At 37.3% G+C, this 13,835-nt stretch overlaps 1 protein-coding gene across 1 annotated transcript; it reads left to right on the plus strand.

Moving 5' to 3' along the window:
- Nucleotides 1-656: 656 nt before the first annotated feature.
- Nucleotides 657-10,800, plus strand: LOC101265054 (uncharacterized). The gene is made up of 15 exons (XM_026032431.2): nt 657-999; nt 6,714-7,107; nt 7,213-7,320; nt 7,554-7,658; nt 7,759-8,290; nt 8,451-8,491; nt 8,594-8,662; nt 8,738-8,838; nt 8,934-9,012; nt 9,093-9,191; nt 9,290-9,358; nt 9,464-9,513; nt 9,828-9,909; nt 10,140-10,234; nt 10,440-10,800. The coding sequence occupies exons 1-15, from the start codon at nt 677-679 to the stop codon at nt 10,558-10,560; spliced, it is 2,268 nt and encodes a 755-aa protein (XP_025888216.2). The 5' UTR covers nt 657-676; the 3' UTR covers nt 10,561-10,800.
- The last annotated feature ends 3,035 nt before the right edge of the window (nt 10,801-13,835 follow it).

Below are 13,835 nucleotides of genomic sequence, written 5' to 3' on the forward strand. Positions count from 1 at the left end.
ATTGAAAAACCCATAAAAATGATGGACGACTTTTTAAGAAGTCACTTATAGGTTATCTGCTAAAGCTAATTGCAAATTATTTTCTTAAGCTACTTATAAATTTATTACTTGAGTGTCAACTTTTTTAAAAAATTAGAACTATTTAAACGTATCTTCGCAAATCAGTATACATTATAGAGCTGAAACTTATAAGTCCTTAAACTTTGTGATTTTTTCATGTGCTATCCTTTTCTAATTAACCTTTTTTAATAATTTACTTAATAATTATATATGTAACAACAGTTTTAAAGATACTTCATACATTTTGATAAAAAAAATGTGTAAGAACACTTATATGCCAAATTCATTGATAATTTTTTTTCAACTGCAACACTTATTTACTTTTAAAATATCTTTCAATATTTAAAAAAGATATTTTTTAGATCAATCCAAAGTATTTCGATTAAAAATAGTTGTCGACGTCATCTATTTAGAACGGGGCCGAAATCAGCCTCGATATTGTGACTAAACTTAACATTATGTCCAGCCCAAGCCCATTTTCAGGAGTGTAGTTCCTTTGAATTCACAAACGCCACGTGGCAAAAGTTTTAGTCTCATGAATCAATATAAATACTTCAATATTTAAAATTTTAAAGTAAAAAAAAACAGTACAACTACAAAAAGCCTTCAGCTACCTATGTCGCCACCACTACCACTTTCCTATTCCGCCGTCATGGGTGGTTCCGGTACCGGTTCCGACGGTTCACAATCGAATCGGTCCCGAGTTCTGGCGGAACGATTGCGATCATTGGAAGCAAGTTATGTGAAACTTAGGGAACAATTTAACTTGCTTTTGGAAGAAAACAGTACTAGTAAGGATTCAGACGATGATGCCTGTGATACGGGGTCGTATTGCGGTCCAGGAGTGTTCTATTCCGGGTATCCGTACAGAAATGTGTTGGAAGATATGGGTCATGCACTTTACGTTACCAAAATTGGTACAGGGGACATCATTTACTGGTAAATATAGTGATCATTTCGATTAGTTTTAATTTGTTTGTTTTCTTTTTACTTTATTCCCTTTTTAAAAGTTTGTTTTTTTGACAATTCACGTGACGTGGATCAGAAAATTAAACGATATTATGGTATGTTTTATACCGTATATGTTTAGTTTAACATTGATTTAAGAATTATTTTTTATTTTATTGAATTTTTTATCAAGTCAAACTATACAAAAAGTTGAAACTGTGGGAAATACCGATTTAAATTTCTTCGAGGAGCTTTGGCGCAATGGTAAATTAAAGAGTATCCTTTCTGAATTTAGTATGTATAACATATACAGAACCCATTCTTTTTGCCAAATTCCCTCTTTTTTGGGATGACCTATTCCAGCTTTGGCACACCTCGACTAATTATACCTCACACCAAATACCTGTCACATAGCAAAAGGTACCAACACTACATAAAAAATAATCCTTAATTTTTAATTATCACTAAATATGTATTTTTAGCGGCAATTAACACTCTTTGTATATAGCGACATTGGTTCTATTGACACTTAACTAATACTGTTGAATGCCTTGAATCGGACCCGCTACAAACAGAAAGGACGGGGGTCTCGCTGCCCGGTCAGCGAGTCGGGGGGTCCAGGGGGGCGACGCGCCCCCTGGCCTGGGGGTCCGGGGGGGCGGAGACGCCCCCGGGCCGACGGTATACAATGTTGTTGTATTGGGCCCTTAATTTTCTGTTGATTCTGTATGTTGGGCCCAAGCCTGTTAGGGCGTAGCTTAGCACTATATATAGACGCTATGGGAAACCCTATTCTGTAATTCTGTTTTTGCCTCTCCATAATAAAACTGCTCCCTCTCTTCCCGTGGACGTAGCCAATTTGTTGGTGAACCACGTAAATCTGTTGTCTTATTTTTCGCGTTTATATTTTCTCGTATTATCTCAAATTCCGCACAACAAATTGGTATCAGAGCCTCTCGGTTAATCGGTGTTCTTGGAGAATTCGAGATGTCTGCTTTGAACGTGAAAATCGACAAATTCACAGGGAGGAACAGTTTCAGTTTATGGCAGATCAAGATGCGGGCCTTGTTGAAACAGCAAGGCTTCTGGGCGCCGTTGTCGAAAGACAAGAACGCCGTCGTTACTCCTGAGATGGCGATTCTGGAGGAAAAGGCGCACTCGACGATCATGCTGTGTCTCGCGGATGACGTCATCACGGAGGTCTCGGATGAAGAGACTGCTGCTGGTCTGTGGTTGAAGCTGGAGAGTTTGTACATGACAAAATCTCTAACCAACAAGCTGCTTCTGAAACAACGTCTATTCGGTTTACGAATGGCTGAAGGTACACAACTCAGGGAACACTTAGAGCAATTGAATACTTTGTTATTAGAATTGCGTAATATCGATGTGAAGATCGAGGATGAAGATGCTGCCCTGATTCTGTTAGTATCTCTCCCAATGTCGTTTGAGAATTTTGTTCAATCGTTCATTGTTGGGAAAGATACTGTGTCACTGGAAGAAGTCAGATCAGCCCTTCATAGCAGGGAATTACGGCATAAGGCTAACGGCACAAGTACGGACATACAGCCTTCCGGTCTGTTCACCAGTAGCAGAAAGGGAAGGAAAAACGGCGGAAAGAAAAATAAGCCGATGTCGAAGGGTGCAAAGCCGGATGATGTTTGTAATTACTGCAAGGAGAAGGGACATTGGAAATTTGATTGTCCGAAGAAGAAGAAGCAATCGGAAAAACAATCAGTGTCTGCTGCTGTTGCTGAAGAAGACACCAATTCTGAAGAAGATATTGCCCTAGTTGCGGATGAGCACACTCATCATTCAGATGTGTGGGTTCTTGATTCTGGGGCATCCTATCACATCTGTCCTAGGAGAGAGTGGTTCACGACTTATGAGCAGGTAGACGGAGGCAGCATCTCGATGGCCAACAGTTCTGTCTGCAAGGTGGTTGGGACAGGCTCGATCAAGATAAGGACACATGACGGTAGCTTCTGCACATTGAACGAGGTCAGGCACGTTCCATTGATGACGAAAAATCTGATATCTCTCAGTCTTTTGGACAGCAAGGGATTCAGCTGGTCGGGAAAAGATGGAGTCTTGCGGGTCTGGAAGGGTTCAAATTTGATTCTGAAAGGTGTCATGCGTGGTACTTTGTATTTTCTACAAGGTTCCACGGTTACAGGTTCAGCCCATGTTGCATCGTCAGAATTTCACCAGAAGGATATGACTAAGTTATGGCACATAAGACTTGGTCATATGGGTGAAAGAGGGATGCAAATTCTGTCAAAGGAGGATTTACTTGCTGGTCATAAGGTTAAGAGCCTAGAGTTTTGTGAACATTGTGTTTTTGGAAAACTACATCGCAACAAGTTTCCAAAGGCCATTCATAGAACAAAAGGCACACTTGATTATATCCATTCTGATTGCTGGGGTCCATGCCGTGTTGAGTCTTTGGGAGGCTGCAGATTTTTTGTGTCCATTATTGATGACTACTCAAGGATGACTTGGGTGTACATGATGAAGCATAAAAGTGAAGCCTTCCAGAAGTTCAAGGAGTGGAAAATTTTGATGGAAAATCAAACAGGGAAGAAGATCAAGAGGTTGCGAACTGATAATGGGCTGGAATTCTGTTGGTCTGAATTTGATCAATTCTGTAAGGATGAAGGGATTGCTCGACATCGCACAGTCAGAAATACACCACAGCAGAACGGTGTAGCTGAGCGGATGAATCAAACACTTCTGGAGAGAGCAAGGTGCATGCTCTCTAATGCTGGGCTAGATAGAAGATTCTGGGCAGAAGCGGTTAGTACAGCTTGCTACTTGATTAACCGCGGACCACATACAGGTATACAGTGCAAGACACCTATGGAGATGTGGTCTGGAAAAGCTGCTGATTATTCAAATCTGAAAGCTTTTGGTTGTACGGCTTACTATCACGTCAGTGAAGGTAAGTTAGAACCAAGAGCTAAAAAGGGAGTATTTGTGGGCTACGGAGATGGAGTGAAAGGTTTCAGAATCTGGTCTCCAGCAGAAAAGAGGGTTATTATGAGCAGGAACGTTGTCTTTGATGAAAGTCCTCTGCTTAGAACCATTGTGAAGCCTACAACTACGTCAGAAACTGGGAGTCTTGACAAACAGGTGGAGTTTCAAGTCATTCAGAACGAGAGCGATTTAAAGGAACCTGAAGAGGAGGATCAAGAGCCACAGACTGAAACTGATATTCCAGAATCTATGCCATCAGATATCCATCAGAGTATAGCTCAAGATCGGCCAAGGAGGGTTGGAGTTCGGCCACCTACGAGGTATGGTTTTGAGGACATGGTGGGTTATGCACTGCAGGTTGCTGAAGAGGTAGATACATCTGAGCCGTCTACTTACAAAGAAGCCATTTTAAGTTCTGATTCTGAAAAATGGTTTGCCGCTATGGGAGATGAGATGGAGTCCCTACACAAGAATCAGACATGGGATCTGGTCATACAGCCTTCGGGGAGAAAGATTATTACTTGCAAATGGGTTTTCAAGAAGAAGGAAGGGATATCACCAGCAGAAGGAGTCAAGTATAAAGCCAGGGTTGTTGCCAGAGGTTTCAACCAAAGAGAGGGAGTGGACTACAATGAGATCTTCTCACCAGTGGTCAGACATACTTCCATCCGAGTGTTACTAGCGATAGTTGCACATCAGAATCTGGAGCTTGAACAACTTGATGTGAAGACAGCGTTTCTACATGGAGAGTTGGAGGAAGAGATATACATGACTCAGCCGGATGGTTTCCAAGTTCCAGGGAAGGAAAATCACGTCTGCAAGTTGAAGAAGTCCTTATATGGACTTAAGCAGTCTCCAAGGCAGTGGTATAAAAGGTTTGACAGCTATATGGTGAAGTTGGGCTATACTCGGAGCTCATATGATTGTTGTGTCTACTACAATAGGCTCAATGATGATTCATTCATCTATCTGGTGCTTTATGTAGATGATATGTTGATAGCTGCAAAGAAGAAGTATGACATTCAGAAGCTGAAGGGTTTACTTAGTGCTGAGTTTGAGATGAAGGATCTGGGAGCCGCTCGGAAGATTTTAGGGATGGAGATCATTAGAGACAGAGAGAGAAGGAAACTTTTCTTGTCACAGAGAAGCTACATTCAGAAGGTCTTGGCGAGGTTTGGCATGTCTTCATCTAAGCCCATTGATACCCCCAGTGCTGCCAATATCCATCTCACTGCCATGTTCGCTCCACAGTCAGAAGAAGAGAAGGAGTATATGTCACGAGTCCCTTATGCCAGTGCCGTAGGAAGTTTGATGTATGCTATGGTCTGTACAAGGCCAGATTTAGCACATGCAGTCAGTGTAGTGAGCAGATTCATGGGACAACCAGGGAGAGAACATTGGCAGGCTGTGAAGAGAATTTTCCGGTACCTTAGAGGTACATCTGACGTTGGTCTCATTTATGGAGGTGATACTCAGTGCTTGGTTACTGGCTATTCTGATTCAGACTATGCTGGAGATGTTGACACAAGAAGATCGATGACTGGCTATGTGTTTACCCTTGGAGGATCTGTCGTCAGTTGGAAGGCAACTTTGCAACCTACAGTGACTTTGTCTACTACGGAAGCGGAGTACATGGCCTTGACAGAGGCTGCAAAAGAAGGGATTTGGTTGAAAGGGCTGGTTAGTGATCTTGGTCTGCATCATGATCAGGCTACGGTGTATTGTGACAGTTTGAGCGCAATTTGTCTAGCCAAGGATCAAGTCCATCATGAGAGAACCAAGCATATTGACGTAAGGTATCATTTTCTAAGAAGTGAGAAGAGAATCAAGGTGAAGAAAGTAGGAACTGCTGATAATCCTGCTGATATGTTCACAAAGCCGGTTCCACAGAGCAAGTTTCAACACTGTTTGGACTTGCTCAACATCAGAAGCTGTTAATTGCCCTGCGGGGCAACTCTGAGGAAGAGGGGGAGGCTTGGCACTATCATAGTGCGTCTGAAGAATCTGTTCGGAGAATTCAAGTCAAGGTGGAGATTTGTTGAATGCCTTGAATCGGACCCGCTACAAACAGAAAGGACGGGGGTCTCGCTGCCCGGTCAGCGAGTCGGGGGGTCCAGGGGGGCGACGCGCCCCCTGGCCTGGGGGTCCGGGGGGGCGGAGACGCCCCCGGGCCGACGGTATACAATGTTGTTGTATTGGGCCCTTAATTTTCTGTTGATTCTGTATGTTGGGCCCAAGCCTGTTAGGGCGTAGCTTAGCACTATATATAGACGCTATGGGAAACCCTATTCTGTAATTCTGTTTTTGCCTCTCCATAATAAAACTGCTCCCTCTCTTCCCGTGGACGTAGCCAATTTGTTGGTGAACCACGTAAATCTGTTGTCTTATTTTTCGCGTTTATATTTTCTCGTATTATCTCAAATTCCGCACAACAAATACCAATAACAACTTTAGCACTCTTTGTTAGTGTCACTATTTATTGCCGCTACAAGTTGTTTTTGTTGCAGGGCAAATCCACCAAGGCTTAGACAAATGGGAAGAATTTACCTAATGTTTTGTGTATGTTAGAATTTGAACATGAGACCTTATGAGTCTCAACTACTTCATTCACCACTGAGTCACACCCTCGAATGTCCAAATTCCGTGTCAATATATTAAGATATCTATAAACATCTATAAATTGTATACTACTAATTCAGTTATTACTATATATTAAGTCGAGTTTGTTGTAGGAACCAAGCTGCTGAGAAACTTTATGGATATAAAGTCCATGAAGTAGTCGGACAGAGGTGTACTGAACTGCTTATTTGTGAAGAATATCATGAGTTAGCTATGCATTCTGTGAAAAGATTGAGCTGTGGACAATCATGGACGGATCAGTTTCCTTTTAAGAAGAGAAGTGGTGAGATCTTTATGGCTATAGTGTCGAAAAGCCTAATGTACGAGGATGGTGAACTTTTTGGTGTTGTCACTGTCTCAAGTGATGCAGCTTTCTTAAATAAGATAAACTCTGAAAAATCAAGAACCTCTCAGTCGTCTAACGGACAAGCAGGAAGGCGGGGAATAAATTTTAAAAGTACCCGGTGGCATCCACAGAGTCAAACTGCATCATTTGTTCCCAATCTGGTGGTTTGCTATTGTTTTGATTACTCATTGTGCTTATTAGTAACATTTTTGGGTTAGTTTAGTGAGTAAGTTACTAATTTTCCCTATGGTGTGCTATATTTTCAGGCCTCAAAAGTCTTCTCGTTTAATCGTGGAGAGGATGCACACAGAGACCGAGAAGAGGTTGAAGGAGACACCATAGGAGGGCAATCACAAAAGCCACCTAGAGCACCCGTAAGTGTTTAGGTACTTAGGTTCTTTACCTTTTGTTTACCATCAACAAGATGTATGAGCAAGGGCGGAGGTAGAAGCTCATAATTAGATTCATCAGAGCTCAGTATCTTTTGCTCATATTACGAGAAACTCATTAAATATGTACATATTTAGAACTTTGTTATTAGCATTCCAGAACCTATAAAGTTGAAATCCTGGTTCCGCCTTTGTATAAGATAAAGTTATCATTTCAGGCTGCACGACTGAGTTTCAGTTTGCTAGGTAGGAAGAGCAGAACTAATGCAGAAATCTCAGAAATGGACGAGTCTCCGTTTGACATTGTGCAACCTTCTAAACTAGTATTGTTCCTGCTTCCTTTCGTGCATAGGAAATTTTCTTGCTAGCTATGTCTTATGGACCGTTGTTATTCTAGTCTTACCTGTTTTATGAAAATCGTAGGTGGCGAAGGTCATGTCAAAGCTGAACATTACAGGATTTGGAAACATTGGAGGAGAAAAGTGTGGAAATGTTCAACAGAATCAGCATGATGAAACTTTTGCTAATGTGAACGTTGTGCAACCTAATTTACCTCCGTCTTCCGAGGGAAAATATACTCATGTTCTTGATGCCTATCATGATCCCCAGAATATACTGAAAGGGTCATGTTTTACTCGACAAAGAACGATTACTCCTGAAAATGCACAAATAACATCCTCTGATATCATAGAGGGTTCTATAGCTACCTGCTCCAGAAAGTTCGACAACCAAATTAATGATAACTATCGTAAGACACAAATAGGAAACTCAAAACTTCCAGTAATAGAAGATTCATCAGGACAGCAGTTAGAAAACCAACAGTCACGGAAGTCAGGGGAGAACACTAGAAGCAGCCAAGGAAGCTCATCAAACAAAAATGAGAATGAGTTGAGCTTGGTAGTACATTGTGAAATACGTTGGGAAGACATCAGCCTAAGCGAAGATATTGGACAAGGTAAATCATGAGAATATCGTACCAATTTTATTGACATAGTCCAATTTGTCTATTGCACATAGTGATGTTGGCCAAAGTTAGTTAGAGAAGAAATAACCAAGTTGTTAGAGATATACTTGTACGCACATTGCCTCAATCGCTATAATATTTCATTTTTCAGGTGCATTCGGCGTTGTGTATCACGGAATTTGGAAAGGATCGGTACTTTCCTAGTTCACAATATTCTTTTCACATTATGAGGACAGTGAAAAAATATCTCATTTGTTATGGTATTTGTGTCTTTTCTCCTTTTTGATCCTTCAGGATGTTGCTGTTAAGGTTTTCTTTGGGAACCAATGCGGCGATACAACTTTGCTTGACTACAAAAAGGAGGTATATTATGCCATCAGATGGTCATTGAATTAACCATATTAACAGATTTTTAATTGAGATTCAATATGTCTGCAGATTGACATAATGAAAAGACTTAGACATCCGAACGTGCTATTATTTATGGGAGCAGTAAGTTCACAGGAAAAACTTGCCATTATCACCGAGTATATGCCCAGGTAATAAAGCACATCAATGTTATCTTAGCGTGGTCTTGGTTATGACATAAAACTAGGCAGACCATAACAGCTCGTACGTTCATCATGTGTTTCAGGGGAAGTCTTTTTAAAGCACTTCACAGGAATAATCCGCCACTAGACCTCAAAAGGCGTCTTAGGATGGCCCTTGATGTGGTTTGTTTTCTGCTTGGACTCACAAATTTGTGTAACTAAGAATTCATGGGTTTTTTCACTCTTTCTTTTGTTTGATTTAGGCTAGGGGTATGTGTTACTTGCATCGACGGAATCCTCCTATAGTACATAGAGACCTTAAATCTTCAAACCTGCTTGTGGATAAAAGCTGGACTGTCAAGGTCTTTATTTCTCTGTTGAACTTCTAAATTTATTCGTAGTGAAGCCATTTTTACGAATTACTGAATACTATATAAGATTATTGGCGTCTCTTTCTTAGGTTGGAGATTTTGGCCTGTCAAAATTGAAACATGCTACCTTCTTAACAGCAAATTCTGGACGAGGGACGGTACGCATCTCAGCTTTTTACTTTACGCTTTATTGTGGTGACATTGAATTGGATAATGCTGTTACCTGTCCCTCACAAAATTTTACTTTGCTGTTATCGTTGCAGCCGCAGTGGATGGCTCCTGAAGTACTTAGAAATGAATCTTCAACAGAGAAGTAAGTTTTACAAGCTTTACTTTCTGTTTTATTTTGCTTATTTGTTAGTTAACTTTGATGATGTTATGCAAAACCAATTTTTAAACTTGAGCCATTGGTGGGGCTCTTTTTTTCGGGACAAATTGTGTTGGATTATAATCAGTGACCATAATCACTGGATTATTTTGTTTTTTGGTCGATTTTGAATAGTTTATCCTATTTATTGGTTTTGAGAAAGGTTTTTAGGCATGTTGTTGCATGCTGCTTCACATTCTACATAATTAACATGACTTGCGATGGCGCTATTTTGATGTAGTCCTTCCGCTGTTGTGCAGATCTGATGTCTTCAGTTTCGGTGTGATCTTGTGGGAACTAATGACTGAATCTGTTCCTTGGAAGGACCTTAATCCTTTACAGGTACCTCGATATTTCTTTCACTATGTTCGGTGTTAATATGCCTGCAAATGATGATAGTATGTTAGTATATCCCACATTGGTGGTGAATGTGACAATTTATCTTCTTAAATGGTCTGTGGACAATCGTCACCTCATGTGCTAGTTTTTGAGATTGAATTAACTTCAACGTTCATTTTCTATTCATAGCGAGCTGGTTTGTACTGGTATCGAAGTAGTTTATTTATTTGAAGGTTGTCGGAGTTGTTGGATTCATGGATGGTAGGCTGGATATTCCGCAAAAACTTGATCCTCGCGTTTCAGCTATTATCCTTGATTGTTGGCAAAGGTGCTTTCCTCTGCTTTCTATTGATATTGTAAACTATGTTGCTCGGACTTTCCAAAAATGTTAGTTGCATTCATATCAAAGTCATCCAATAAGGCATAAAGCACTACTTTTTGGAGGATTTCACGTGTAATAGACGTTTTTGAAAAGTCCAAGCAACATAGATCGATTGTGAATGAACTAGACTTAAGCGTTTGTTATGAAACAGCAAACCAGAACTTCGTCCATCATTCGAAGACATTAGCCGAAGAATGACAGATATAATTCTCTCATTTGGTGGATTGACATCTAGGAAGAACTCAGGAGGAATGGTATCAAACACAGATTGAAAAGCTACTCAAAGATGAAACAACCGATAAAGTCAATAAAGCGATCGAATCGACGATGGACAACAATGTTCTTTCTCGATGTAATGTAAAATTTTCTGTTCTGCATAAAATAGGAGTGTATTATTAAGAGCATCTATTGTAGGAATGTATAAAATTATTTTGCTTCTCTGCTTAGAATTTCTTTTTCTTATAAAATAGTTTCAGTGACTTGTATAAACGATCCAAAAAGATTGTAATAACTCAAATAATAAAGTATGAGCTGTGGATTTTAGTATTCCCAAAATACATGGTGGTAACTTTGATGTCTTACATATGTGTTTGAACATTTAAAACCAAATTGTTCGGACTTTTTAGAAATGTTGTCGAATTTGTATTGGTCTACATGACTTTTGAAGGATCCAAAATAAATTTGATTTGATGAGTCCGAGCAACATAATCTAAATGCATAGTATATAAACATGACCTTTAACTTGACTTCAACGGATAACTATGTGCTCCAACTTTGAATATGAATAAATAGACATTTAAACTCGTATGAAATTAAACAAGAAGACACAATTGTCCTATATGACACAATACACGTACAACATCATGTAGCACCCAAAATTGTCATGTAGGGTATCACGTAGGATGAATATGTTCATTTGCTCAATTTTATATAAATTTAAGTGTTTATTTATGCACATCTAATGTTAAAGATCAATGTTATATTAAAGGTAATGTTTATGTATTATGTCTAATTTAAAGTACAGAGATAAATATGAATATTTTTGTATGTCACGTAAATTGAAACGGTGTAGGTAGAAAAGAGCAAGAGGTAGCTAGGTAGCACGTGAATACTGAATCAGTCGTTTTGTCAAATAAAAATATAGAGACAGATTTATTATGTTTAGTCATTTCATCAGAATCTCATATATATATATATATTGAGACACTGCCTAATTTGCCGTCTAAGACAAGTTATTAACAACTCATTTCATCAGTACTGACAGCATGTAAATGTAATAGATATATATTAATATTCTTTTTTTCTCGTTTCATATTAAAATTTAAATAAAATTATTTCAATTTTCTTGTCTTAATATACACAAAATCAAAACGGAGAGAGCAATAATACTGCTCAGGATTAATTAATTAATTAATTGCAAAAGGCAAAAAGAAGAAAAATGAATGTTTTCTTTAATTAAACACGAGGAAGTTGTACTTTTCAGATTTTATATACTCTATTATTAACCCAATAATAATAATTTTATAGAGTACATTTACAAATTTCATGGTCAAATAGAGAGTCCAACACCTTTCTCATAGCAGCAAAACAGCTCATCAGTATATGACGGCATCAGTATATGACGTTTATATTAAATATAAAAAAAATGATCAAATCAAATTAATTGCAATTTGATATTCATATTATAATAATCACCTCAATTTTTCAAAGATATATTGCTATAGTTGACTAGAGTCAATTCATGGTGAATGCATCTATAATGGTGGATGATACCAAATATCATGTTAAAATTGAAATTTTAAACGCTGAATTATGATTCTGATATACATTTTTAAAAAGTTTCGATATGATATTTGAAATTTATAAAATAGAAAATATATGGAAAATATTATCAAGACATAAAATTATAAATGAAATTCTCACGCGTGCACATACATATATATATATATAGTAAAATATAATATAGTATCTAATTATTTAGATATTAAAATTTTAAATATTTTTTTTGTTGATTGACTAACAAAGAGAATTATTTATACTTCATATTAAATATTTTTATATATATAAAATATTCATGTGACATAATTGAGACGTTTCTTAAAAATTTGCTATAATAATTTTTATTAACAAATACGTAGATTGAAATTGACAAATTATGATAACTGATTTATCATATCGTAAAATATCAAAATTAAAGTTTAAATCGAATTTTCAATAGGGCAACTTTCACATATAGCAAACAAAAAAATCATATTTGTATAATATAGCAAACTTTGCATAATTGCGCTCCATAGCAAACATAAAAATTGTATAATTCGCTATACATATAAAAGTGTATACTTCGCTGGCCTAAATTGTATAATTCGCTGGCCTATTTCGCTGCAATTGTATAATTAGCTTTGCATACAGTTGAATCGAATTAAAATGTATGTATATTGCATAATTATGAGTGTATAGCAAGAAGATATATGTTTTTCTCGCTTTATACAAAAACACAAACACAATATATATACTTCTGTTGTATAAAGCTAGACAAATTGTATTTCACTGCAATTGTATAATTCGCAATTGTATAATTCACAATTGTATAATTCTTTGGCCTTTTTCTCTGCAATATTTGAAGTAAAATGTTTGTAAATTATATAATTAAGTGTATAACACGAAGATATACATTTTTGCATGTGTATATACAATTTTCTCTCGCTTTATACAAAACAGAAACAGAAATTATACACTTCTGTGTATAAAGCGAGAGAGGCGAGAATGGGAGAGTGACGAGCGAGACTTCTGGGAGAGAGACGCCTGGCAAATTTTTGTCAATGTTTGCTATAGAGCACAATTAAATCAAACCCTAGCTATTTAATTTAATTTAGATTATTAATTTGCTATTTTATACAATTTTCCCTTTTTAATACGGCAACAGTAATTGGACGGCCCATCTGCATTGACCAAGATCTTACATGTGTGACTCGTGTCCTTCACCTTTAACATGTTTTCCAATTTTTAATTTTTTAATTTATTTTAATATTTGACCATAAATTGTTAAAATATAAAAAGATTATAATATCTAAAAAAAATTAAAATTATGTATAAATACATTTTTTTTTTATTGAGAATAAATTGTAAGTGAAACTGAAGTTTCCCCCCAAAAAAGATAAATATTACTACCATCATATATAAAGTTGGTGAATAATAAATAAAGAAATACTATAAATTTGTCTTGTAATGAGCTATATTATGAGATATAATAGGGGGGAAATTATGGGAATATTTATGTCAGTAGTAGTCTATAGAAATTACAAAACTGAGATTTTTAATAGATTGCAAGATTTATATGTATAGCAGTTTTGCCAGGAATCTATGTTCACGAGCCACTGCCCACAGCCGAAAGTTGTACTCATCCTTCCACTAAAAGATAAAATAAACTATTTCGTTTCGTCTTTCGATAGTCAATTTATGATTATTTAATTGAAAAAATATCATAATAAAATAATCGATACATAAATAAATTCTTTTTTATCATACTTAATGATGAATTTGATAATGT

The sequence above is a fragment of the Solanum lycopersicum genome, chromosome 8 (assembly GCF_036512215.1).
Source record: "Solanum lycopersicum chromosome 8, SLM_r2.1".
In the NCBI taxonomy this organism is placed as follows: domain Eukaryota; kingdom Viridiplantae; phylum Streptophyta; class Magnoliopsida; order Solanales; family Solanaceae; genus Solanum; species Solanum lycopersicum.

Excerpts from the sequence above, each read along its gene's own strand:
- LOC101265054 (XM_026032431.2), top strand. The coding sequence starts at position 677 with ATGTCGCCACCACTACCACTTTCCTATTCCGCCGTCATGGGTGGTTCC. Across the intron at positions 1,000-6,713 it reads ACAGGGGACATCATTTACTG|GAACCAAGCTGCTGAGAAAC; the intron begins GTAAATATAGTG and ends AGTTTGTTGTAG. Across the intron at positions 9,013-9,092 it reads TTAGGATGGCCCTTGATGTG|GCTAGGGGTATGTGTTACTT; the intron begins GTTTGTTTTCTG and ends TGTTTGATTTAG.